Source organism: Lycium ferocissimum, chromosome 4 (genome assembly GCF_029784015.1).
Source record: "Lycium ferocissimum isolate CSIRO_LF1 chromosome 4, AGI_CSIRO_Lferr_CH_V1, whole genome shotgun sequence".
NCBI lineage: Eukaryota > Viridiplantae > Streptophyta > Magnoliopsida > Solanales > Solanaceae > Lycium > Lycium ferocissimum.
Genome location: NC_081345.1, coordinates 47,715,046 through 47,739,646, shown reverse-complemented (window position 1 = coordinate 47,739,646; position 24,601 = coordinate 47,715,046). Strand labels below are relative to the sequence as shown.

Below are 24,601 nucleotides of genomic sequence, written 5' to 3'. Positions count from 1 at the left end.
CTCTATGATGTCCCACTCCCATCCGCGAGGGACAGATCCAGGAATTTGATTTAATGGATTCAATCTTTAGATTCTTATCACCGGATCCATTACATTTTTGAGATTATGGTTCAGAATGTATTATTTATTTAACTTTATGTAATATCACACATATACATATTTCTATGCTCCACGCCGAATACTTCATATATATTTCTATGTTCCGTCCCGAAATCGCTGGGTTCATATGAACACAGTAATTCTGTTTTCCATCCGCCACTGCCTCCACAAGGTACTGTATAATCATATTCCTACCGAACACGCTGCCTAAATACCACATTCTCCCCAGCCTAGAGGCAAATTAGAGTAAAGGATATCCCCCCATAATGTCTAGATTGCAGAAGAAACAAATCCACAAATATCTCAATTTGCAAGTGGCCTATAAATCACTTTCAGAAGGTCATTATCCAGAAGGCACATCTTTTTTTCATGTAAGGCAGAATAGTCAACTAACCATTCTCCCATACCACAAAAACTAAAGAGATAAGAGATACCAAAATATATACTAAAGAAGGGAATTTCCCCACACATTGTGCATTTTATTTGGAGATAATACTTCCAAATTATCATGCAACAAGATTTCAATGTCCCAGCAGAATCTGAAAAAGATATATGCCCGTTTAAGAATTTATGGTTTAGGTTTCTCCACTCTCGAAAATTTAGATACCATATCCTCCATTTTGTGATCCTAATACAAAGTCAATCTGCAAAGCAAATAAAAGATGCATCTTCCCTGGCAAAGAAATGTATCTGCATAAACACACATCACAATCAATGGCTCCTCCAATGTTCAGATGTACTCCATACAACAAACCTTTCCTGACTCGACACGACGGATTCCATTAAAAATATCTAAAGTGGTACTAACAGATAGAGGCACATCTGAATTCTCACAATTATTACCGAAAAATCAACATTGTCTTTTGGATCGGTCAATCAACTACCTCGCATATCCATCAAAAAATTAATTCGCCATGTTGTGGTTGAATGAATATGAATGGGTAAGCAATACAAGCACGTGCTTACAAATGTCACAGATGGTAACCCCTTCCAATAAATTTAGGTTGAATACATCAACAACCCCTTAAACTTGCTAGTAAATTTCATTTAGACACTCGAACTACGGCATGTTCCGATTGAGTATCTGAACTTATGAAAAAGTGTTCCTACTACACTCTTCCGGCTCAAATTTTGAAAAGACTTTTGCATGTATTCTCCTGCGCCCATTACATAGATAAGTTAACCACTTAAAAATGTCACTTCCTTAATTATATGCATTAACCTCAATAAGCCATAAAACCTCAAGCATGTTTCAATTGAGGCTGATGTGTATAAATTAATGAGGTGACATATTTTATGTGGTTAACTTATCTATGTAATAGACACTTGAGAACATGCGCAAGAACTTTTTCAAAATTTGAGCCAGAAGTGTCTAATAGAAACAAGTAATCATGTGTTCGAGTGCTCAATTGAGTCCGTAGGACGAGCGATAAATGAAATTCACCAGCAACTTTAAGGGGTTATCGATATATTCAACCATAAATTTAATTAGACATCCTGGATAAAAGATTTCAAGAATATTGTACCTCGGAAATGGCTTGGAAACTGACAAGTCGCCGTGCGCCAGTCTGCATAGGTGCTCCAAGGGTCCACTCCAAGTTCCAAAAGACAATGTGTTTGTACTTGTTGTACAGGAAATGCCAGGCCGAAAATATAGTAGTTATGTCAGCTGCTGAGATTCTAGCTCCCACTTTTATATCTCCATAACAAATGATTCTTCTTGTTCTTCATGCACATAAAAAGCAAATTCTCGGTCACCTGTGTACCCAGGCATCTTCCTGGGTCCAGTACTGAATGCATTGACAATAAGTGATAAATCAATTTACAGCAACTAAAAGTACCTATTCCCCTAAAGGCGACGGCATCCTGATTGGAATTGAAAAATTTAAATAATAATTTCTAACATATAAGCAAGATTTTGATTAACAAAAGCATGGGCGAAGGAAGAAAAAATACAACAAGTAAAAAATTAGTGTCAAAGTGCAACTGATTATATATTTGATGTCGTAAATAAGAGGAGTGTCAAACTGCAACTAATTACGTATTTGATGTTGTAAAGAAGCATAAAGACAACAGAATCGACTGCCTGCATATTATCAAATGAGGCTATTTATCAAAAAAGCGTTGAGCACAAAGTCCAAGGGTGTGGCCTAGCGGTCAATAAAGTGAGATGAAAACCATGGGAGATCAGTGTTCAAATTACAACAGAAACAAAAAATGATAGGTGACTTGTGCCTATCCGCCCAAGCCTTGCTAGACAGAGTTACCTGGTACCTGTGTTGGTAGGAGGTAACAGGTAACCCCTTAAATACTCAAGTACATGCAAGCTGGCCCGGATACTACTCTTGCCAAAAAAAAAAAAAAACAAAGTGCTAACACTGAAGAACAAGTGAATCAGCATTACAGAGAACCTAAGCTAGTGACTATGTTACTGTAATTGGGTAAAACGAAAAAGTGAGAGAGAGAGAGAAAAAGAAAGTATGCAGGATACCAAATGGGACCATTCTTTTTTTTTTTTTTTTTGATGACATGGGAACCCGCAGCCGCTACCCTTCGGGTGCGCACAAACTCCGCCTCCGTGCAATAGCTCACAAACCACACAGAGAGAGATAACCCGCACTTAGGCAAGCCCTGCGACGAGCTCGACCAGAAGGCAAATCCCCGCTGTCGTAGGCGGTGGGGTTTCGAACCCGAGACCTCCATTATAAAAGCCCCATGCTCAACCAACTGAGCCACCCTTGCGGGTTCCAAATGGGACCATTCGAAATGATAAGAAACCATATGTTGATGCCATACTGATTGATCAACCATATGTTGCAAAGAGAAAGACATTACAGATATTACTAAGAAAAAGCTAACCCTGCACATAACTTGAATTCAAGCACTTGTATCTAGTCGTTACCTCGGTGTAATCTTCAGAATGTATTATGAAGTGGATACCTTAAGAGATCTCCGACCTTAGTACAGGATTAGTTAGGAACCTGACTGAATCACAGCTTTTGTATGCTCCCATCATATCACATTGCTTGTTTTTGTCATTAGTAATATTATTTTACTGAAATATCAAGAAAAAGTTAAGTGACATTGCTTCTGAGACCTATTGAAGAAGTGAACTTAGTCCTTTGTCAATTGTCTATTACTCTGACGGGATATGAATATAACTTCACGGATAGTCAAGATGATGTTATCCAGCGCATTGCTCACATCCCTGCCCTCAAGATTGATAAGTGAAAAATTGAAAAGGAAGCGATTATTCTTGGACTGCTCAATAATCCAATATAGCAGAATTCATACTAGCGCTAGGACACCCATAAAAAAGATGGTGCGACCACCTTATAACTCCTGCTTGTCAATTATTAACCCAATTCATAACAAAGGAGCAAGAAATTGAGGCAAATTTTTCAGATTAATTTATCATCCCAGTGTCAATATCCACCTACTACAGGAAATATTGTTGCTAATAAACAGCATTCTCTGATTTTGAGCAGACCAGCTCTAAGATAGTGCAAAGGCAGCCTTATGTTAACTGTTAAAAAAAAAAAAAAAAAAAATAGTGCAAAGGCAGTACACTGTTTGGGGATCCTTCATTACAAAAAACAAAAATGGAAGGAAACCCTCTGTATAAAAACCAATTCCTGTGAAGATTATGAAATCTAGCTTGTTATAATTCATCCTATACATCATGTAAATTACACCAAAAAAACCAACAGCCATAAACATTTGAATTTCAGCTTATATGCAGTATCTGGCAAGGTAGGATGTTCTTAAGTTCCAATACACAGTTTAAGATTAAGGCACAGCTATCCAGGAAGAAACGTAAGCATTCTACCGGCTGCTTATTACTTGAGCAACTGGAGCTTGGAACTGTGATAGTACCTCTTTTACAACAATAATGAGATAAGTTGTCTGGGAGAACCATATTTTAGTTGATTGCAAGAACTGCTGAATTAACTGATAAAAAGCATAACTGTAAGCACAATGCTCATGAGTAGAATCTGAGGAATAGTAACTAGTATGAGTGATAATCCCATCTATCAATTTTAGGTGTCTCAAAGATCAATAAACTAAAAAGGAAAAAAAGGCAGTCCGGTGCACTAAGCTCCCGCTATGCGTGGGGTCCGAGGAAAGGCCAGACTACAAGGATCTATTGTACGCAGCCTTACCCAGCATTTCTGCAAGAGGTTGTTTCCACGGCTCGAACCCGTAACCCCCTGGTCACATGGCAGCAACTTTACCAGTTACGTCAAAGCTCCCCTTCCAAAAATCAATAAACTAAAGTATTTAAAAGCAACAGAAGGAGTGGGATGGAGGAGGCTAGGTTAGCCGAAAGATGGTTATCGGTTCAAGAACGTAAGGTGTCCCTGCTTTTTCAGGGTAAGAAGGAATAGAGACAATGCCTCGAACCAATGTTCAAATACCAGGCGCTACGGCACAGAAGTAAAATATGCCATACTCCCAGGAAAAGCTCGAACGACTTTGAGCAAGAGGGTACATCGATACAGGTGAGTAGGTAGAGAAAACCTAGGGCGCTAGACAACTCTCTCTAAGGAACTCCGCAAAATAGCCCCGTAACTTCGGGAGAAGGGGTGCTCCTCACAAAGGAGGTAGAATTAAGTTGGCTAGAATCTGTTACTTGATCAAAATTAAATCTTGTGGAATCACATGAATATTTGATCCCAAAGTTTCTTTTTAATCCGATCAAACAACAACATACCCAGTAAAATCCCAAAAGTGGGGTCTGAGGAGGGTAGAGTGTACGCAGACCTTGCCCCTACCTTGTGGAGGTAGACAGGTTGTTTCTAAAAGACCCTCGGCTCAAGTGCAGCAAATCAAAGTAGTTATGAAAAGGAAATACGGCAATGAAGAAAAAGAAAACATGGCAACTAATAAGGACTTTTTAATCCAATCAAATAAGGGGAAAAAATCTTTTTTCTTCTTTTTTCATACTCTTTCATGCAGCCCAGTGCGCAAAGCATCCCGCGTTAGCAGGTCCGGGGAAGGCCCGCACACCAAGGGGTGTGGCGTAGGCAGCCTACCCTAATGCAAGCATTAGTGGCTACTCTTTCATGCATCCTTAAATATCTCTCAGGCTTAATCAGAACTAGGAAAAGGTCGCACTTCAGAATTTGTGAGTTGACTGTCACACCACCCTACATTGCACTTCCAGTTTCAACGAAAACAATGAAAATATCACAAGCAAGATGATTTTTCAGACTTTCGTATTGACAAAAATTTCAATTAACTTTACCTCTTGCTTTGCTTGTTAGAACTCCACGAAGTGGCAGATTAGCATAGCTTCATCAAATGGCATGTTCATTGTCGATGTTGCCTCAGCATTTTCAACTAATAACCACCCATGACAGCATAATAGCACACTTGAGTGTCCCAATAGTAACCCCAATATCCAGCTATAGCCTCAGCTTTCAACCAAAACTCGAAACTTTACTCTCCTTTTAATGCTACCCATCCTGTCATATCCAATGCCAATCTTACTATGCATCAACTTCACCGCCATGTCAGCATTCCCCGTCTTCCTCAAGGCATTAATCAAAACCGTACGAACTTTTCCAGGAATTTCTCGACCTCGATCCACGATCCCATCAGCTAATTTGCAAGCCTGTTTTATTCTCCCTGCTTTGCATAGAACATTAATCATATCTTCAAAAGCCGTCTCCAGTATAACACCCATAGGTGCCAGCTCATCCAATATCTTACATGCTCTTGCCACCTTGCCAGAAAGACAAAGCCCAGTCGAAAGTGCTCGAAAAGAAGCAGCGTTTGGAGTTATACCTTTATCAATCATCATATGCCATAATTTCAATGCCTCTTCATTTTGATGCTCTTTAAACAAACCACTGATCAATATCGTGTACGTATAAACTGTTTGATCACAACCTTCATCTTCCATTCTCTTAAAAACAACCAAAGCTTCATCGATTTTCTCGTTTTTGGCCAAGGCATCGATAAGCGCATTATAACAATACGAATCACGCGTACATCCCTTCTCAGCCATCTCCTCAAAGAGTTCTCTGGACTCGTCAACTCTCCCTGCCTTTCCTAGACCATCAATAAGACTCGAATAAAACATAGCATTAATAGCTACATTATTATTTCGGCAGTACTCGAGCCACTGCATGGCCTCGTCTAACTTCCCGCTTTTGCATAAACCATTTACGATAACCCCAAACGTTACCTCATCCGGTTCAAATCCTTCACTCTTCATTCTGTCAAAAAGCCTCATCGCCTCATCCAAGTTTCTGTGTTTCATGTACGAGTCAATCAAAGCAGTATAAATCAACAGATTAGGTCTAAAACCTTTCTTGATCATATTTTCAAAAACAGTAAACCCTTCCAAAACCTTCCCAGTTTTACAAAGCCCTCCAATCACTAACGTATACGCGTGTGGCGGGATATCCAAGTCCTTTTCCTCCATTTCATGGTAAAGTCCCAAACAAGAATCAAAATCTCCCTCCGCATAGCATGCTTGCATTAGGGTCATATACGTAATTTTGTCAGGTTCCACTTTCCTAACCTCCATCTCTCTAAATTTCACCATTGCTTTTTTAAGCTTCCCAGATCTACAATACCCTTTAATCATAGTATTATACGTAACAATATCCGGATTAACTTTCCCACTTTCCATAACCTCAAAAACACGTTCCGCGGATTCAATAAACATCGAATTCACTAAACCATTCATCAAAAAGTTATATGTATATAAACTAGGCTCAATATCATTTTCTTTCATTCGACGCCAAACCCATAATAACTCCTCAACCATCCCAAGTTCTCCAAAACTCCTAATCAAAGAATTAACCGCCGCCACATGCATCAACAAACCTTTATCCTTAAATTCACTAAACACATGCTTAATTCTATCTAATTCACGTGAAGCAGATAAAATCTGAATCAAAAACACATAGCATTCACAATTATGAGCATACCCTTTCTGCTTACCAGCCCAATAAAAGAAACGAAACGCGATATCAGGTAAAAGGTTATCTGATTTCAAGATATAAGCAACAAAACTAGGTGATAATTTAATGAGAAATTTGAAACAATAAGCATCTAAATTCTGTTCCATTAATGGTGAATTATCTAAAAGATTCAAAATTTGAGATACCCATGGTGATGGTTTTAGATCTTTTCTATCTGTGATTAAATCAGACAGGTCTATGAATGGTTGTATCCATTCTGGTGGTGGAATGTTAGAATTTGTGAATATAAATTTGGGTTTTGAACTGAAATTTAAGTAAAGATTGGATTTTTTTGATTTGGGTATTTGGAAAAGTGGAAAATTCACACATTCTTGAAATGGAAAGTTAGAATTTGTGAATACCAATTTGGGTTTTGAAGTGAAATTTGAGTAAAGATTGGGTTTTTGGGGTTTGGGTATTTGGAAAAGAGGAAAATTCACACATTCTTGAAGTGGAAAGTGAGAATTTGAGAATACCAATTTGGGTTTTGAAGTGAAATTTGAGTACAGATTGGGTTTTTGGGGTTTGGGTATTTGGAAAAGAGGATTTTTCACACATTCTTGAAGTGGAAAGGTGGAATTTGTGAATACACATTTGGGGTTTGAAGTGAAATTTAAGTAAAGATTGGATATTTTTGTGAAGTGGGGAAATTTGTTTGTGCCATTGATGAGTATAGTGTTGATTCTTGAAGTTGCAGCAATGGCAGAAAGGGGTTTATTGAGGGTTTTTCTCATTTGGGGTTTTAGGTACTAGGTTGACAAATATGCAGCTTTTTTAACAATTTACAACTAGCTTCAACTTCTTCTTGCAATTATGCAAAACTTATGTTTTGACTTTTAACCCCCTTTGAGCTTTGCCATAAAATAACAGAAAAAAAGTACAAGTTCCAGTTTGGCTTAGAACGCATACCACGTACAAGTTTGAGAAAATGATCAAACTGGTCCTTAATGTATGGGGTTGGACTATTTTAGTTGTTGATATATACCACGTAATTAAAATAGTTCTAATGTATAAAAGAAAGAGATCATTTTAGTTCTTTATATATATATATATATATTGATCACATGATATATATATATATATATATATATATATATCATGTGATCAAGATAGTCCTTAAGGTACAGAAAAAGTCACCCTTTTAATCCTTCATATGTAACGCAACCGAAATTGTCCTTAACGTGTGAAAAATGATGATTTTAGTGCTAAACATAAAATTATCGGTGCAAATTTGAAAACCTGGTAAGTTTAATCCGCTAGTCTCATGAGGTAAGTAAACTCCCCTTTCCCTCCGGCCACCATCGTGTGCTTCTACAACAATGGCGCATACATTTTCTTGCTTTTCTCATGGCATAGCTTTCGTTCTCGTAGCAAGAGACATAGTTAGGTTATGATTACACAGCAAAACCAAGCGTTGATTATTGGTCCAAGAGTTTGCATTAAAGGTAGCAAAAGTTAACCTTTCTTCTCATCATTTGGTTATGATCGAAAGGTTTCACTCTTATTCTCACATGAGTTGCTAGTTAAACTTAACAGATATCAACTTCTTCTCATTTGGGGTTTCTGTTTTAACTAATCCCTTAAGCCTTTTTAAAAAAAAAAAATTCAACCCAGTGTTTCCCTATTGAAACCCGACTATATTCGGATTCGCACCGAGTGGGGCACATTTTTGAGAAAAACGCTCTCTACCAAGAATTTTTTCATATTCAGTATTCGAAACCTCTGGGAGGAGCAGCCATATTCGTGCACCACAACCAAAGGTGTCCCTTTTTGCTTTACCATAAAAGAACGAAAAAGTACAAATTCTAGTTTTACTAAAAGTCAAGTAAAGACAAATTCAAGTGGAAAGTTATACGGCCACGCCTCTCAGCATCCTTGTATAGCAGCACCTTACTGTACCAACTAAGTTTTTCTCAGAACTAAATATGTTATATTGTACATTTTTATAACAGTTGTTTACCTATAACAAAAAAATCATCATTATAATAATACATTCTTCGTAAAATAACCCCTCTATAACAACTATCTTCCCTTTTAGTAATGTAATTATTAATCAACAACATACCCAGTGAAATCACACAATATAATTTTTAATCATCTTTATAAAAACAGAATAAGATTACCAATAATATGTATAGAGATTTTTTTTATACACTAATTATGATAAAGAATGTTATATGAATATATAGAGATTTTTTTTATACACTAATTATGATAAAGAATGTTATATGAATATATATTTTTATGGTTAAGATGTTTTTCTCTTTTATAAAAAGTGTGATTAAGCTTAGGATTTAGTATCTTTTTTGCTTATAACAGGCAAATATTATTTAAATGTCAACTACTGTTATAGATGTATAACAGTCAATCACTATAAAAACCAAAAAATCTTGAAACTAACGATGCTATTATAGAGAGGTTTGACTGTACCACGTTAAGTTTTTACTTTAAAGTATGGTTCTGCTTTTTTTCTTCTCTTTTCACTCATATAAAATTATATTGTAAACTTGGGAGACAAATTGGTTCTATAGTCTAGCGGTTAGGACATTGGACTCTGAATCCAATAGCCCGAGTTCAAATCTCGGTAGAACCTTATGTACTTCTTGTGTTTTGAAGTTTGTCTTTTTTCCTCTTCAAATTTGAATATTATGAATTCTTAAATTTAATGAATTTCTCATTAAAAAAGATTTGAATTAAAGTTATTAAATATTGCTTGAATTCGAATTTTTCATGCTAGCTCAGCCTTTAATTATAACTTTCATATGCTTCTTCCGTCCAATTTTATTTGTCCACTATACTAAAAATAGATGTCTACTTTTATTTGTCCAGTTTGGAAAATCAAGACATAATTTGTCACTTAGTTCCTGATTTACCCTTATTATTAATTATAATCATTTCCCAATGGACAAGTGAAAACAAGGGGTCCGAACAAAAATGATGCAAAAAAATTTTTTTTTAACCAAAATACCCCAACAAAAAAAATGTTACCAATATACCTTTTAGCGATTATTTTCTATCGCGCTAAATCACTTAACTCGTAACGGTTCATAAGTGCTTTAGCGCAAGAAAATCGCGCTAAAGGGACTTTTTGTGCCTATAGCGCGCATTTTTATGCTTATACCGGTGCCATTTTCCAAAACAAATTTATTTACACTCCTTTTTACGTAGTTTAGCCGTATATTAATCATGCTTTGAGACTCGAACTTCAATATTTTATATAGAACCCTACTTATATTTGTACAATTAATAAGATAGGCTCGATACATAAAGAATACGCAATACTTTGGATTGTCGTTTTAGTGGTTGAAAAGTCTTCAAGTCCTTTTTTGTTTGAAGACTTGTAGTCATTAGCTTTACGTTATTTATCTTTTAGGGTTTCGTCTTATTTTTAAATTAATGCTTAACTTTATTTTGAACGTGTCAGTTTTTTTTTTTTTTTTAATCAATTCAGGGTGTGAAACTATAAATAATAATAAAAACTAAGATAATATGTATAAATATACAAAAAAATATATTATATTTACGATAAATTGTACAACACTAATGTATATACACTATCGAGGATGGGTCCCACATGTAGTATGAGAGACTATCCCTAGGCCTAAGGCTCATGCCATCCTCACCGCCCTCGCCATCGTCTCCATCGTCCTTCTTCCTCTTAATAACCGGGACGCTCCAAGTCATGATCATCTCCTCTTCCCCTAGCCGTGCTCTCGGCTAGAACGTGCTTCTTCTGGGATCGTTCCGCCGGCACGCTCGAACCTCAGCCGAGCCAGGTCCGGAGACTCAACCACTTCCTCGTCCGGAGTCGCTACCTCAGGCGGCCCAGAAGGATGAACCTAAAAAGTATATAATAATTAGTACCATTTCTTATTTATATTGAATACATTAACGTTATTTATTTAATCAAACCCGTGTGTCAACGGGGCGCCCGAGTAGGCTCCGAGATGGGTACGTAGGCTCCTCGACGGGGGTGGTGGTGAATACGAGGTAGTCTCCCGGACGAGATGTTGTTCGTAGTCCAAGTAAAGGTTATAAAAATTAAATAAATATTTACCTTATATTGAATAAAAGTAGTTTTAAGTAAAAACTTACATGCGCCTCGTAGTCTCACGAGAAGACACCTCTGCCTCGGCGGGACTGCACGAATGCTCCTGAGTGGGTCGCTCTTGCGGACCCGCTGGCGTCGAATCCTAAAATATCAAAATAACGAAATAATAAGTAACATACATATTTAAAATAAGTACTTTAAATAATAAAATATGTATTAAATATTGACCTTATGTTGAATAAAAGAAATTGTAATAAAAAGCTTACTCTGTGGCTCAGTGGTCATATGGGAAGACACCGCTGGCTCGACAGACCCATGAGAAAACGCCTGAGTGGGTGGCTCTGGTGGACCCGCTGGTGCCGAATCCTAAAATATAAAATAATAATGAGTAACATATATATATATATATATATATATATATATATATATATATATATATATATATATATATATATATATATATATATATATTTAAATAAATAATTTAAATGAACAAATAAGCATTTTAAATACTAACCTAGATCAAAAACTCATCGAAGTCAAGAATCCGGGTCCCTCTAAATTCCTCACAAAGCCGCTCATCGCCCAATGAAGCGCGTAACGCCGCCCAATCAACGTTATCACGCTCCTCCATGTATGCATTCGGCTCGGGCCGTGATGACGACCGGGTATCTCGGCAAGCAAGAGCGCGCGTAAACGTAGTGAGTCCCCGAGTGAGCCGCCACCGGCTCCGGAACGGTCGCGGATGGACTAGACCGTGAACGCCCTCCGGAATGGGATAGGCCTCATCCGCCTCATCTACCGTACGGTGTCCTCCACCACCGTGTCCTCTCCGGCAACACCACCGCGGCCTCTACGCGCACGGCGTCCCAAAAGACGGCGTCCTCTCGCCAAAGACGGCCGCCCTCCTCCTCGGGAGCACCCGGTCCTCCTCCCGGCGCCGCCTTCGATAGTCGGCCCCCCCCGAATAGACTCCTCCCGCGCCTAATCTCTCGCCTCGTCCGGATACCATCCTCTGTATCCGTACCATCTCCGCCCGCAAGCCCCGCAAGCCCGTGTGGTAAGGCATATGCTCTAACCCCAACACGCGTAAACGCCGTACCGCCACCACCGCATTTGTGTTCAACAGAAAAAAAAAAGTTACTTTTTAAAACGTAACATTCAATGCGATTAAATAAATCTAAATACGATAAACTTACCAATGCCTCGTACTGCCCGGCGAGTGCTGAGTATCCTACATCCCCAGGGGGACGCAAAGCTGGGTTGCCGATCAATCGGCGTGTGATCTCGATGATACCGCCGCATGTAACGCCGAATGGGAGTCAAATGGCCGACGCACAGTAAAGAAAGTGTCCAACCTGTTCTCCCAACGGTGGAGAACAGGTTGGATAATCTTTTTTTATTTAACATATATATATTCACGCTTTTAAAATTATATAGATAACAATTCATAATCATTTACAACTTATCTGGATGGTTGTTACCTATTGTATTATATTATGTTGTTAATTTAAATACAATGTTTGTTTTGATTGTTACTTTTTTAGATAATTTTTATGTAACGACGAAAGGTCCTATTTTACGTAATCATTGATTTGGTCCTATACAATATGACACAATACGAAAAATGTCAAAATAATACATAACAATCATCCAATCAAAGTGTTAACAACATAAAAATTCATTACCATTCAATTTCTTTCAATTCATACACAATATTTAACAACTAATAAATTCATAATTAATATTTAACAAAATAATAATTCATTAACAATTCATAAATAATTAACAAATTATCAACTCATAAACATATAACAAATTAACACTTCATAAACATTTAATAAATTAACAATGCATAAATATTTAACAAATATTGAATTAAACCAAAAAAAAAAAAAATTCGGAACAGTGGCTTGCCACCGATCCAAAAAAAGAACAAAAAAAAATTGTTTTTTTTTTTTAAAACATAGCAAGGATTAAATGTTAAGCATGCTTAGAATATAATGTATATAACAAAATAATAACAAAAGTTCATAGTAAAAAACCTTAATCGAAGATTTTTTGTAGAGTTATTTAATCGAGTTCTACGCCGCTTTTCTCCAAAATTTGAACTTAGAATCTTGCTCCTCGACTTGAATATACCGAGAATCTAAACTTTCCGGACGAAATTTAATAGAAAGTGACGTTTTTGGAAGTGGGACCACCTCTTTTTTTCTCGTCAATGGCCGTTTCTTTTTTTTTTTTTTTCAACCCGGCTGGAGGGGACCGGTGGTGGAACCCGATCGTTTATGTTGATGACTATAACGCAAGAAAATCGCGCTATATCAAGACGAAAAAGTCCCTTTAGCGCAAAAGATTTTTTTCGCGCTAAAGCACTTAACGTTAACCGTTAAGTGCTTTAGCGCAGTAAAATACTGCGCTAAAGGTATATTGGTAACATTTTTTTTTGTTGGGGTATTTTGGTTAAAAAAAAAATTTTTTGCATCATTTTTGTTCCGGACCCAAACGGGCGTAGGATATATTATGTCGTTCGTCTTTATTGGGAAAAGCAGGGGGTATATTTAAGTGTAGATTTTGGAGCACGTGAACCCATGGTTTTTCCACAAAATTAGATATTTTATATACATATTTTCTAGAATTGATCTAACATTATTTGGTTAAAAGCTTAGTTATTTACCAAGAGAAACAGAGATCAATTCCAGCTTAATGCATTTTTTTCCTCCTTTTTTAGTAATGCACTCATATTTTAGAAATAGCCCGAGTTCAAATCTGGGTAGAACCTTATTTACTTCTTGTGTTTTGAAGTTTGTCTTTTTTCCTCTTCAAATTTGAATATTATGAATTCTTAAATTTAATGAATTTCTCATTAAAAAAGATTTGAATTAAAGTTATTAAATATTGCTTGAATTCGAATTTTTCATGCTAGCTCAGCCTTTAATTTTCACTTTCATATGCTTCTTCCGTCCAATTTTATTTGTACACCATACTAAAAATAGATGTCTACTTTTATTTGTCCAGTTTGGAAAATCAAGACATAATTTGTCACTTAGTTCCTGATTTACCCTTATTATTAATTATAATCATTTCCCAATGGACAAGTGAAAACGGGCGTAGGATATATTATGTCGTTCGTCTTTATTGGGAAAAGCAGGGGGTATATTTAAGTGTAGATTTTAGAGCACGTGAACCCATGGTTTTTCCACAAAATTAGATATTCTATATACATATTTTCTAGAATTGATCTAACATTATTTGGTTAAAAGCTTAGTTATTTACCAAGAGAAACAGAGATCAATTCCAGCTTAATGCATTTTTTTTCTCCTTTTTTAGTAATCCACTCATATTCTGGAAATCCTAAATTCGTCTTACGGAGAAAAGGTATAACTTCCAACCACCCCAACCATTTGGTGGCACATATCAATTGAAAACATGAAAATGAGAAAAAGCTCGTATGTATCTTTTTATCCAGATTAGATTACACTTCATCTTTGAATGCTTTGCGATGATAAAAAACGACATTTAATTTAAACACATTCTAATTTCCCAACAATCGCCGCAGACATTTCTGTGGTGAATAATTGTTGCTTCTGTGCAAAAGCAAACCAAGTAGGCAATCAACTTAAAAAGATGTCCTAAGTCCTAAATAATTGTGTTTCTAATGTTGAAAAAATAAATCTTGAAACAAGTAAATATTTTATATCATATAACAAAAGAATATTAAACCATTATAAAGATATTGTAGGAAATAAATAAATGATATTGTAGGAAATAAATAAATAGAGGACAAGAACAAGAATTGTGTACCTATTATGTAGAGGAATTGAAATTACAATCCAAAAAGTTGTTCCTAGTTCACTTTGAATTTCTCGAAATCAACATAAGAATCCACTAACTAAATGTTATTCGTGTTATAAAATAAAGATTATTAAGTAAATATACAAGAGAGAAGTACATAGAGAGAAATTGATTGTAGATATAACTTCTACAAATGAACTCCTATTTATAGGAGGAAATAAGTTAACAACTTGGTGGGTGGAAATGAGTTAACAACTTGATGGCCACACATACTTGGTGCCCAAGTTCATGTGATGGGCATTCAACTTACAAGGTGCCCAAGTTCATGTCATGAGCATCCAACTTACAACACTCCCCCTTGGATGTCCATTAATTAGATGATGTGCCTCGTTAAAACCTTATTAGGAAAAATCCTGTGGGAAAAAAAATCCTAAGAAAGGAAAAAGAGTACACATATCTAGTAATACGCTTTGAGAGCTGCCTCATTAAAAATCTTACCAAGAAAACCCAATAGGACAAAACTTGGTTAAGGAAAAAAGAGTACAGTACGTATTTCACTCCCCCTGACGAAGACCAAAATTCAGATGTCGGAGTCTTCGCATTCCAATCTTGAATATTATCTTCTCAAGAGTTGAAGTTGGCAAAGATTTGGTGAACAAATCTGCAAGATTGTCACTTGAACGGATTTGTTGCACATCAATATCACCATTCTTCTGGAGATCATGTGTGAAGAATAACTTTGGTGAAATGTGCTTCGTTCTATCTCCTTTTATGAAACCTCCTTTTAATTGAGCTATCCATGCAACATTATCTTCATACAATACTGTGGGTGTCATACCCTATTTTAACCAGGGTCAAAATAGTTTACAACATCCGGATAATTCCGGGGTTAATTTAAAGTTGAGGAGTCGCCACCTAATTATTTATGGTGAATTAGGGCACCTAAGGTAATTAAAGTTATTATCTAAAGTTGATTTGTTTTTAAAGTCTACGAAACCAAAATTCTAAGTAAGGGTTCTACTAATCTAGAGGGAAGGTATTAGGCATCCTCCAAATTCCATTAACAATGGTTAATCCGACCGGACTTAAAATTAATTAGGCTAAGTGTAAATTAATATTTTATAACATTTAAGAAAATATCTTTATAAGCATTGCTAAAGTTATAGATAGATGTATAAGAAAAGGGGTAGTTAAATTAAAAGAAACGTTTGTATCAAATCTCTTTAGAAAGCAAATCTTGTAAAGTCAATTTCTCCTTTGCCAATTATATTAGGGATAGTCTATAATCTTTATGGAAAGTATTAGATCTCGTTGTGATTATGAAATGTTTTAAGAGATGGGGCGGCCCTATTTATATTCAAAGGAAAAGCCGGCCTATTTGAAAATGGAAAGTTTTTGATAAAATATATTTTTTTGGTGAAGACACTTAAGGAAAGCCCAACGTTAAGTAACTAGTCTATTGTGTATTAGCTAGAGTAAAATGTCAAATAAAACTTATAAAGTAACTAAAGTCTTAATAGCGAATTATCTAATAACAGGCAAGGTTAGTCACACCAACACAAATAAATGAATCTAGCTAAAATAAGCAGGATAATCAACAGCCACGTTCGGCTTTAACAGGATGACAAAACCCCCTTTGCAATTCGACATCTGAATAGTAATGCGAAGGCAAGCAAGAAAGAGGATGTGCAGGCCCCGCGTGGTAGCGGTGGCGTTGAGTTTCAAAGTGAAACTCTTCGGCTCCGGTGTTCATGCAAAACAAAAAAAATAACAGAGGATTAGAGTAACGATACAACTCCTTGTACAAATAAGCAACGAAGTAAAATAGCACCGTTGTTCAATTCACAACCCATAGATTCAAGAAAGTCACCACAAACATATACATGAATAAGGACCTTAAAGGCATGAACAATTAATCAAATTTCACACTAAAATTTACATACGAATAAACAAAGGAACATACTCAAAACAAGAATTCTTAATAACGAAACAGTTAATTGTTTTTAAGCAAAAAGAAGCTTAGCCTTCAGGAAAATAATCATTTGGTTTTAGTGAAGCTATTTTCTATGCAATTCTGATACTACATAGTCGATATTTCTTTTGGACACCATTTTTTATTTACTAACATGTTGTTCGTTTCTCTATTTTTCAGGAAGAGAAAGTGAGTTGTATTGAGGGATGCAGCTGGTTTTAATTTCAAACGTGCAGCTCAGTCGGACAAAATGTAGCAATTAACTTAATAACAGCAATTAACTCAAAGTACCCAACATTTGGCAACATTCGGGCTAAAAAAAAACGCAGCAACAATCTGCCTTTAAAGGCAGCAACGAATGGTCAGATCGCAACAGTCCTTTGCCTCAGCAACAGTGCCATAACGAACCCATATATTCATTAATGATATAACAAGTTGAGAGAACACACCAAAATAAAATCATGGACAGGGACTACACTAAAATAAAATTATGAACATGGATTTCTAAATCACCATGAGTGCATATAATAACTAGACAACGACAACTGTGTAAACAACAAACTACCAAAATTAAGTATTAACAATAATCGTGTTTACTAGGCAATTATAACAACTATGGAAACAATAAACTGACACGATTAACATTTCGCCATATTTAACCAAACAACTCATGATAACCATTTAAATAAGCAACAAACCAGCAAAATTAGCACTTGTCATATTTCAACTAAACAACTTACCACGACTAATCTATGAAAGCGGTAAACGAACGAACCAATCTTGATCAAAGTACGTGAGGGGAGACCACTGTCATTCTAAGTAAGAAATCGCACTCGTAATCTCAATTAATAAACTCACTCTATTACTGAAACTCTGCCTCTTCCTCAAACAGAATCTCAGAACAAAAGAACCAAACCGATATTCAACTTAGAATTCTCTAAACTTTGATAGTTATCAACCTTAATCGAGCATCTCTAAATCAAAACCAGGGACGCGTGACTAAACAACTTAAATTAAGGTTAACTTAAATTAATGAATCAAAGTTTTAAACCTAAAGCCGAAAATCAGCCCAACCAACATGCCATAATAAAGATGTCGTAACAGCAACTCAATCACATTTTCAGTCGTGATTTCAACCAAACTAGTAACACATGTTTCAGTCGAAATTTCAACCGTATAAACAACAAAGTATGAATGACGAAGAATGATCTTTTAGGCTAATAACAAGAAACAAATCGAGGAAACATGGGAAGTGATTTTACACGAGAGAAACTCTGATTTTATCTCAAACGTCAAACTCATTACACTAACAGTACCAGAAACAGAGGAAAGATTGAAACTTCAGGTTTACTGACCTTTTGTGGGTACAGTGAAGTGGAGCGTCGACGGTCGCGAATCTACGATCGAACACGACGAACCCGACCCGATTAAAGTAACCCGAGTTTCGAATGCAAAATGAAAGTAAAGTGATATGTTGACTGTATTTTAGAATGATGCTATGGCTATTGAAAAGGAACTCGTTTTCTCCCCTCCCCCAAAAGACCCCCCCTCGGCTGAGAGCATAAGAGAGTATTTATAGGTGTAAAAATGACTAGGGTTTCTCGGATTCGAAATTTTTGGCTCCAAACACAAGTTCAAAGAGCCGTTTGAAATGGTCCGTGAATGCTCAGATCTCTGAAAAGCTTTTCTTGGCTTCTTGTGCTATGTACCTGTTGACCGAACCTCGTGACGAAGAGGGAAGGCGGGAAAAGGTGAAAAGAGTGAAAGCTTACTCTAAATTGGAGGGGCAATTTCTGTTCAAAGTTGAAAGGAATGCTAGGGTTTGCTACAAATGGGGAGAGGTGAGAGGAAGAAGAGGACAAGGAGTTGTGCATATTGCACGAAAATGGGGGTGGCAAGTATCTGCCATGACTAAAGGGGAACTGCAGTTGTCAAAAGTGGAAGGAAAGAGGAGAAGATAACAAAGTGTGCGGCTGCTTTGTGTTATTTGGTGAAGAATAGATCTAGGGATTATAGTGGGCCGGGTCAGGCGGTTTTAGGCAATGGTGGGCTGGTCCGAAATTAACATGGGGCTGGGTTGAATTTGAAGTGTGGGCTTGACTGATTAATAAGGGATGTGGGCTAATGATTTGGCTAAAAAAATGTTGATCTTTTCTCCTCTGTTTAATCATTTGGGCTTTTTAACTTAATAATTAGTACAAAATATATTATGTGAAGACAAATAGTAATTAGTGCATATAAAGTAAAAAATTAATTTAACGAGTACGAATCCTAATACGAAACGATGGCGAACCGTTTAAAATTCGTGATAAAGTAATACTAGTAAAAAATAGTGAAAATGAAGGTAATGGTATTAATAGTAGAAGTAAAAATAGTAGTAAAAATAAAATATTTAGCTCGTCAGTAAATTTAAAAGCCCGCAGAAATAAAAAGTACGAATAAAGGAGGGACAAAATTGGGTGTCAACAGTGGGTATTTTTGTATCACACTTCAAGACACATCTTTCTCTGATGAAATGTATCACTGATCTCAACCACACATTCTCTACTTGCTTCATGAATAGCGATTATCTCGAACATGATTTGAAGAAGTAGCAACAATGGACCGTTTTGTAGATCGCCATGATATAAAAGTACCTCCGCATGTAAACGACATAGCCCGTTTGAGATCGAGCTTTATGTGGATCGATAAATAACTTTTGTTTCGCATAATCAACAAGATCCGTACTAACTTTGTTAGTATAAAACAACCCATATCGCTAGATCCTTCAAACATCGCAATATATGCTTAACTCCGTTCCCATGTCTTCGTGTAGGAGAAGAGTTGTATCTTCAGCAAATTAACCGAGAACGCTATGTCGAGTCTTGTAGCGTTAGCAAGATACATAAGTGCACCAATTGCACTAAGATATGGTACTTCGGACCAAGAAGTTCTTCATTTTCTTCGAGGTCGGGAACGGTATTTACTCTTCAAGTGAGCGAACAACCATTAGAGTACTTAAAGGATGCGCATTGTCCATGTAAAATTGTTTTAAAACTTTTTCAGTATAAGCAGATTGATGGATAAAGATCCCGTCTGCTAAATGTTCAACCTGCAAACCAAGACAAAGTTTTGTTTTTCCGAGATCTTTCATCTCAAATTCTTTCTTTAAATATTCAATCGCCTTTTGGAGCTCTTCTCGAGTTCCAATTGGGTTTATGTCATCAACATAAACAATGTAGTATAACGAACTCGATTTTGTTTTCTTAATAAAAACACATGGACAAATGGCATCATTTATATAACTTTCATTTACCAAGTGCCATTTCGAGGCGATTGTACCACGTACGCGCCACGATTGTTTTAGACCATACAACGATCTTTGTAATCTGATTGAATACATCTCCCGAGACTTTGAACTAATTGCTTCAGGCATTTTAAATCCTTCAGGAATTTTCATTATCAAGTGAGCCATAAAGGTAAGGTGTAACCACATCCATCAGATGTATTTCAAGGTTTTCGTGGCAACAACCGATGAGATATCGAAATGTTATGCCATCCATAACGGATGAATATGTTTCTTCATAGTCGCTACCGGGTCTTTGAGAGAATCCTTGTGCAACAAGGCATGCCTTGTATCTCACAATTTCATTTCTCTCATTCCTTTTCCGCACAGAGACCCATTTGTGGCCAACTAGTTTTACACCATTAGGCGTTTGGACTATCGGTCCAAAAACCTCACATTTGGTAAGTGAATTCAATTCTAATTGAACTGCCTCTTGCCATTTTGGCCAATCATATCTTCATCGACATTCTTCGACAGATTGAGTTTCCTGATCCTCAATGTCTTTTATAATATTCAGTGCAACATTATATGCAAAAACATTATCCACCATAATCTTTGATCGATTCAAATCTATCTCATCACCAGAAGAACTCAATTATAGTTTGATACTCACTTAAGTCTCGGGTTCCCTAATAGCTTCAGGAATATCAGGATTAATCAGATCTTAAATATCTTCATGGTATTCTTTCATAGTGTCATTCTGATCATTTTCATGTTTCTTTTTCTAGGATTTTTATCCTTAGAACCCAATGGCCTACCACGCTTCAGGCGTATATGAGATTCAGAGGCTATGACACTAGTAGATTTTCCCTTTAGGACATCAATTCGGATAGGCACATTCTCTGCAGGGATATATGACTTAGTTATTCTTTTCAAATCAGTAAATGCGTCTGGCATTTGATTTGCTATTTTTTGCAAGTGAATGATCTTACGGATCTTACACATATAGGCACGTGGATCAAAATGAGATAGTGATGAAACTCTCCATGCAATTTCTCTTTTGATTTCTTTTCTCTCCCCCTAATTGTAGAAAATTTGTTTCATCAAATCGACAATAACTGTAAATCGAGCAAAGTGAATAAATCTCCCGTCAATGGCTCAAGATAGCGAATAATAAAGGGTGATTCAAACCCAACATATATTCCTAACCTTCTTTGGGGGCCCATCTTAGTGTGTTGTGGTGGTGCTACCGGCACATATACATCACAGCTAAAGATTCGGAGATGAGAAATATTTGGTTCATGACCAAATGCTAATTGTGACGGGGAGTATTTATTATAATGAGTCGATCTGAGACGAATAAGAGATGATGTAAGATAGCATGACCCCGCACGGAGCTGGCAACCGTGTTTTCATAAGTAGTGGTCTTGCTATCGATTGTAGTCGTTTAATAAATGACTCGGAAAGCCATTTTGGTGTGAACATGAGCCACAGGATGTTCAACTTTTTCCCAACCGACAAACAATAATCATCAAAAGATTGAGACGTAAATTCTCCGGCATTATCGAGGCGTATAGCCTTAATGGGATAATGGGAAAACTGTGCCCTTAAGCGTATTATTTGTGCCAATAATTTCGCAAACGCCAGGTTGCGAGACGATAGGAGGCACACATGAGACCATCTTGAAGATGCGTCTATTAGGACCATAAAATATCTGAATGACCCACAAAGTGGATGAATAGGTCCACATATATTCCCATGTATACGCTCTAGAAAGAAAGGGGTTTCAAGTCAACTTTCATTGGTGATGGCTTAGCTATCAATTTACCCTGATAACAAGCGGCACATAAAATTCACCACTTACAATAATCTTCAGGTTCTTAAGTGGATGCCTATTTGGATTTTCAATAATTCGTCTCATCATTATTGATCCAGGGTGACCTATTCGGTCATGCCAAAGCACAAAAGTACTTGAATTATTAAACGTCTGGTTTACGATCGAGTGTGCTTCAATTGTACTAATTTCTACATAATACTGACTAGAAGAAAAAGTTGGTAATTTCTCCAAAACATATTTCTGGCCGGAGACATTCTTTGTAATGGCAAGATATTCATCATTTATTTCGTTTAATGACTCAACGTGATACCCATTACGGCGGATATCTTTGAAACTTAACAAGTTTCTTGGGGATTTAGAAGAGAATAATGCATCTTCTATAACAAGTTTCGTCCCCTTAGGCAGAAATATAGTAGCTCTTCTGGAGCCTTCAATCAATTTCGAATTGCCAGAAATTTTATTAACATTTTCCCTTTTCCTACGCAAGTGAGAAAAGTATTTCTCATCTTTGAATATGGCATACGTTGTTCCACTATCAATCACACAAATATCTTCATGATTGGTCATTGATCCAAATAAAATCTGAGAAATTTCCATATGTACTTCAAAATGAAAGAATAGACAAAGTGAACATGAAAGTAGATATTATTATTAAAGAAAGCATTATTACATAACTATGGAAACATAACTATTATAGCTAATAGTAACAACATGGATGAAAATATTTAAACTATTAAAAATCCATCACCGATCAGATGATCTATTTTTCCTTCAGGGAGTTCAAAAAATACATCCCCAGATGGATGGGCTCGATACATTATCTTCAGAAATAAAATTTGCTTCGGCATTCTTTTCTGCCTTTTTGAGGAAGGCTTGATAAAGCTCTACTAGATGCTTTGGCGTTCGACAGGTACGTGACCAGTGCCCCTTTACTCCACATCAGTAGTATTTATTTTCTGAATCTTTCTTTTGCACAACTTCATGCTTTTCACCTTTTTTTACCTATCTTTGGTGGTGAAGGGTGTTATTTGGTGCAAGACGAGAATCATGATTAAAATTTCTTCCTCGACCACGGCCATGACCACGACTGGGGCCACGACCTCTTCCACGCCTAGAATGGGAAAAATTTGCCTCATTCACTTCAGGGAATGGGGCAGTACCAGTAGGTCGGCTTTCATGATTTTTCATTAATAATTCATTATGTTGTTCAGCCACTAGAAGATGTGAGATTAGATCAGAATATTTCTTGAACTTCATCTCTCGGTATTGCTGCTGCAGGAGCATACTCGAGGCAGGAAAAGTGGAGAATGTTTTCTCCAGCATATCATGATCAGTGATATTTTCACCACATAATTTCAACTGAGAAATAATTTTAAACATGGCAGAATTATACGCCCAAATAGATTTAAAATCTTGTAGCCTCAGATGGATCCAATCAAAACGTGCTTGTGGAAGCACAACCATCTTCAAGTGGTCATATCTATCTTTTAAATTATTCCACAGCATAAGAGGATCTTTAACAGTGAGATATTCCATTTTCAAGCTCTCATCAAGGTGATGGCAAAAAGGAATATCATTGCCTTGGCAGTTTTGATTCGATGCCTAATTTTTATCTTTGATGGTGTTTGCCAGACCCATCGCATCAAGATGAATTTTAGCATCAAGTACCCAAGACAGGTAGCTTTTTCCAGATATATCGAAGGCAACAAATTCACGTTTAGAAAGATTTGTCATTAATTAAGAAAAAGAAAGTCAATACCTTCGAGGTTTTCAAAGTATTTGCTCAAGATGGCAGAGTCTCGTACTGATAACGTGTTATAAAATAAAGACTATGAAGTAAATATACAAGAGAGAAGTATATAGAGAAGAATTGATTGTATATATAACTTCTACAAATGAACTCCTATTTATAGGAGGAAATAAGTTAACAACTTGGTGGGTGGAAATGAGTTAACAACTTGATGGCCACACATACTTGGTGCCCAAGTTCATGTGATGGGCATTCACTTTACAAGGTGCCCAAGTTCATGTGATGGGCATCCAACTTCCAACAATTCGTTTCTTTTTCTTCTATAAAGGAGAGAAGCACCTTCAATAAAAGAAACTGATCCCACACACTTATATACACGATCATTATAGAGGGTGTGGGTGGTTACTTTGTGGTAACTTCCCTCCACTTTTTTCTTTTAATGAGGTAGGGTTAGTTCATATCGGCGACTCATGATTCAATTTCCTATAGATATTTAAGAGAGAAAAATCATACGTATTCAATGTTTATATTAATCCAATTGATATAGGACATGTATTTACATGCACTCTTATCACTAATTCATAATTATTTAATGCACATTTTTATCTTAATTTATCACTTACTATGATAAATTAGTATAATTTGATGTAAATAACGGATTTGAATAAGTTTTTACCGATATCTAAATGGCGAATGTAAGGTCAACATACTAAATCATTTACAACAAACCACGTTATTAGGACATGACGAAGAAGGTCCAACCCATTGTTGCACGATTGCCCTTTTTTGGGGGTGGTCTTTAATTTTTGCCCCTCAAATTGCTGGTCTTTAATTTTTACCCTTCACCTAAAATAC

General features: G+C 36.4%; 2 protein-coding genes and 1 non-coding gene across 7 annotated transcripts; 1 reads left to right on the top strand and 2 right to left on the bottom strand.

The window, feature by feature from the left end:
* Positions 1-402: 402 nt before the first annotated feature.
* LOC132053381 (pentatricopeptide repeat-containing protein At1g03560, mitochondrial) lies at positions 403-7,814 on the bottom strand. Of its 5 annotated transcripts, none has more exons than XM_059445386.1 (4): positions 5,348-7,814; positions 3,976-4,050; positions 2,367-2,438; positions 403-1,889 (listed from the first exon to the last, which is right to left on the bottom strand). In XM_059445386.1, the coding sequence occupies exon 1, from the start codon at positions 7,808-7,810 to the stop codon at positions 5,516-5,518; it is 2,295 nt and encodes a 764-aa protein (XP_059301369.1). In that variant the 5' UTR covers positions 7,811-7,814; the 3' UTR covers positions 403-1,889; positions 2,367-2,438; positions 3,976-4,050; positions 5,348-5,515. The 5 variants fall into 5 exon arrangements, with proteins under 5 accessions (XP_059301369.1, XP_059301371.1, XP_059301370.1 ...); XM_059445388.1 differs by lacking the exon at positions 3,976-4,050 and having other exon boundaries at positions 403-858; positions 1,626-1,889; XM_059445387.1 differs by lacking the exon at positions 3,976-4,050 and having other exon boundaries at positions 403-789; positions 1,626-1,889.
* Positions 7,815-9,597: 1,783 nt separating this feature from the next.
* Positions 9,598-9,669, top strand: TRNAQ-CUG (transfer RNA glutamine (anticodon CUG)). The gene has a single exon. It is a non-coding gene; the product is annotated as a tRNA-Gln (tRNA).
* A 13,277-nt stretch (positions 9,670-22,946) lies between these two features.
* LOC132054799 (uncharacterized) lies at positions 22,947-23,555 on the bottom strand. Its single transcript, XM_059446773.1, has one exon. It carries the CDS (start codon positions 23,530-23,532, stop codon positions 22,999-23,001), a length of 534 nt encoding a protein of 177 aa, XP_059302756.1. The 5' UTR covers positions 23,533-23,555; the 3' UTR covers positions 22,947-22,998.
* Positions 23,556-24,601: the final 1,046 nt, after the last annotated feature.

Coding starts and splice junctions, on each gene's coding strand:
- LOC132053381 (XM_059445386.1), bottom strand. CDS start 7,810: ATGAGAAAAACCCTCAATAAACCCCTTTCTGCCATTGCTGCAACTTCA.
- LOC132054799 (XM_059446773.1), bottom strand. CDS start 23,532: ATGGAATATCTCACTGTTAAAGATCCTCTTATGCTGTGGAATAATTTA.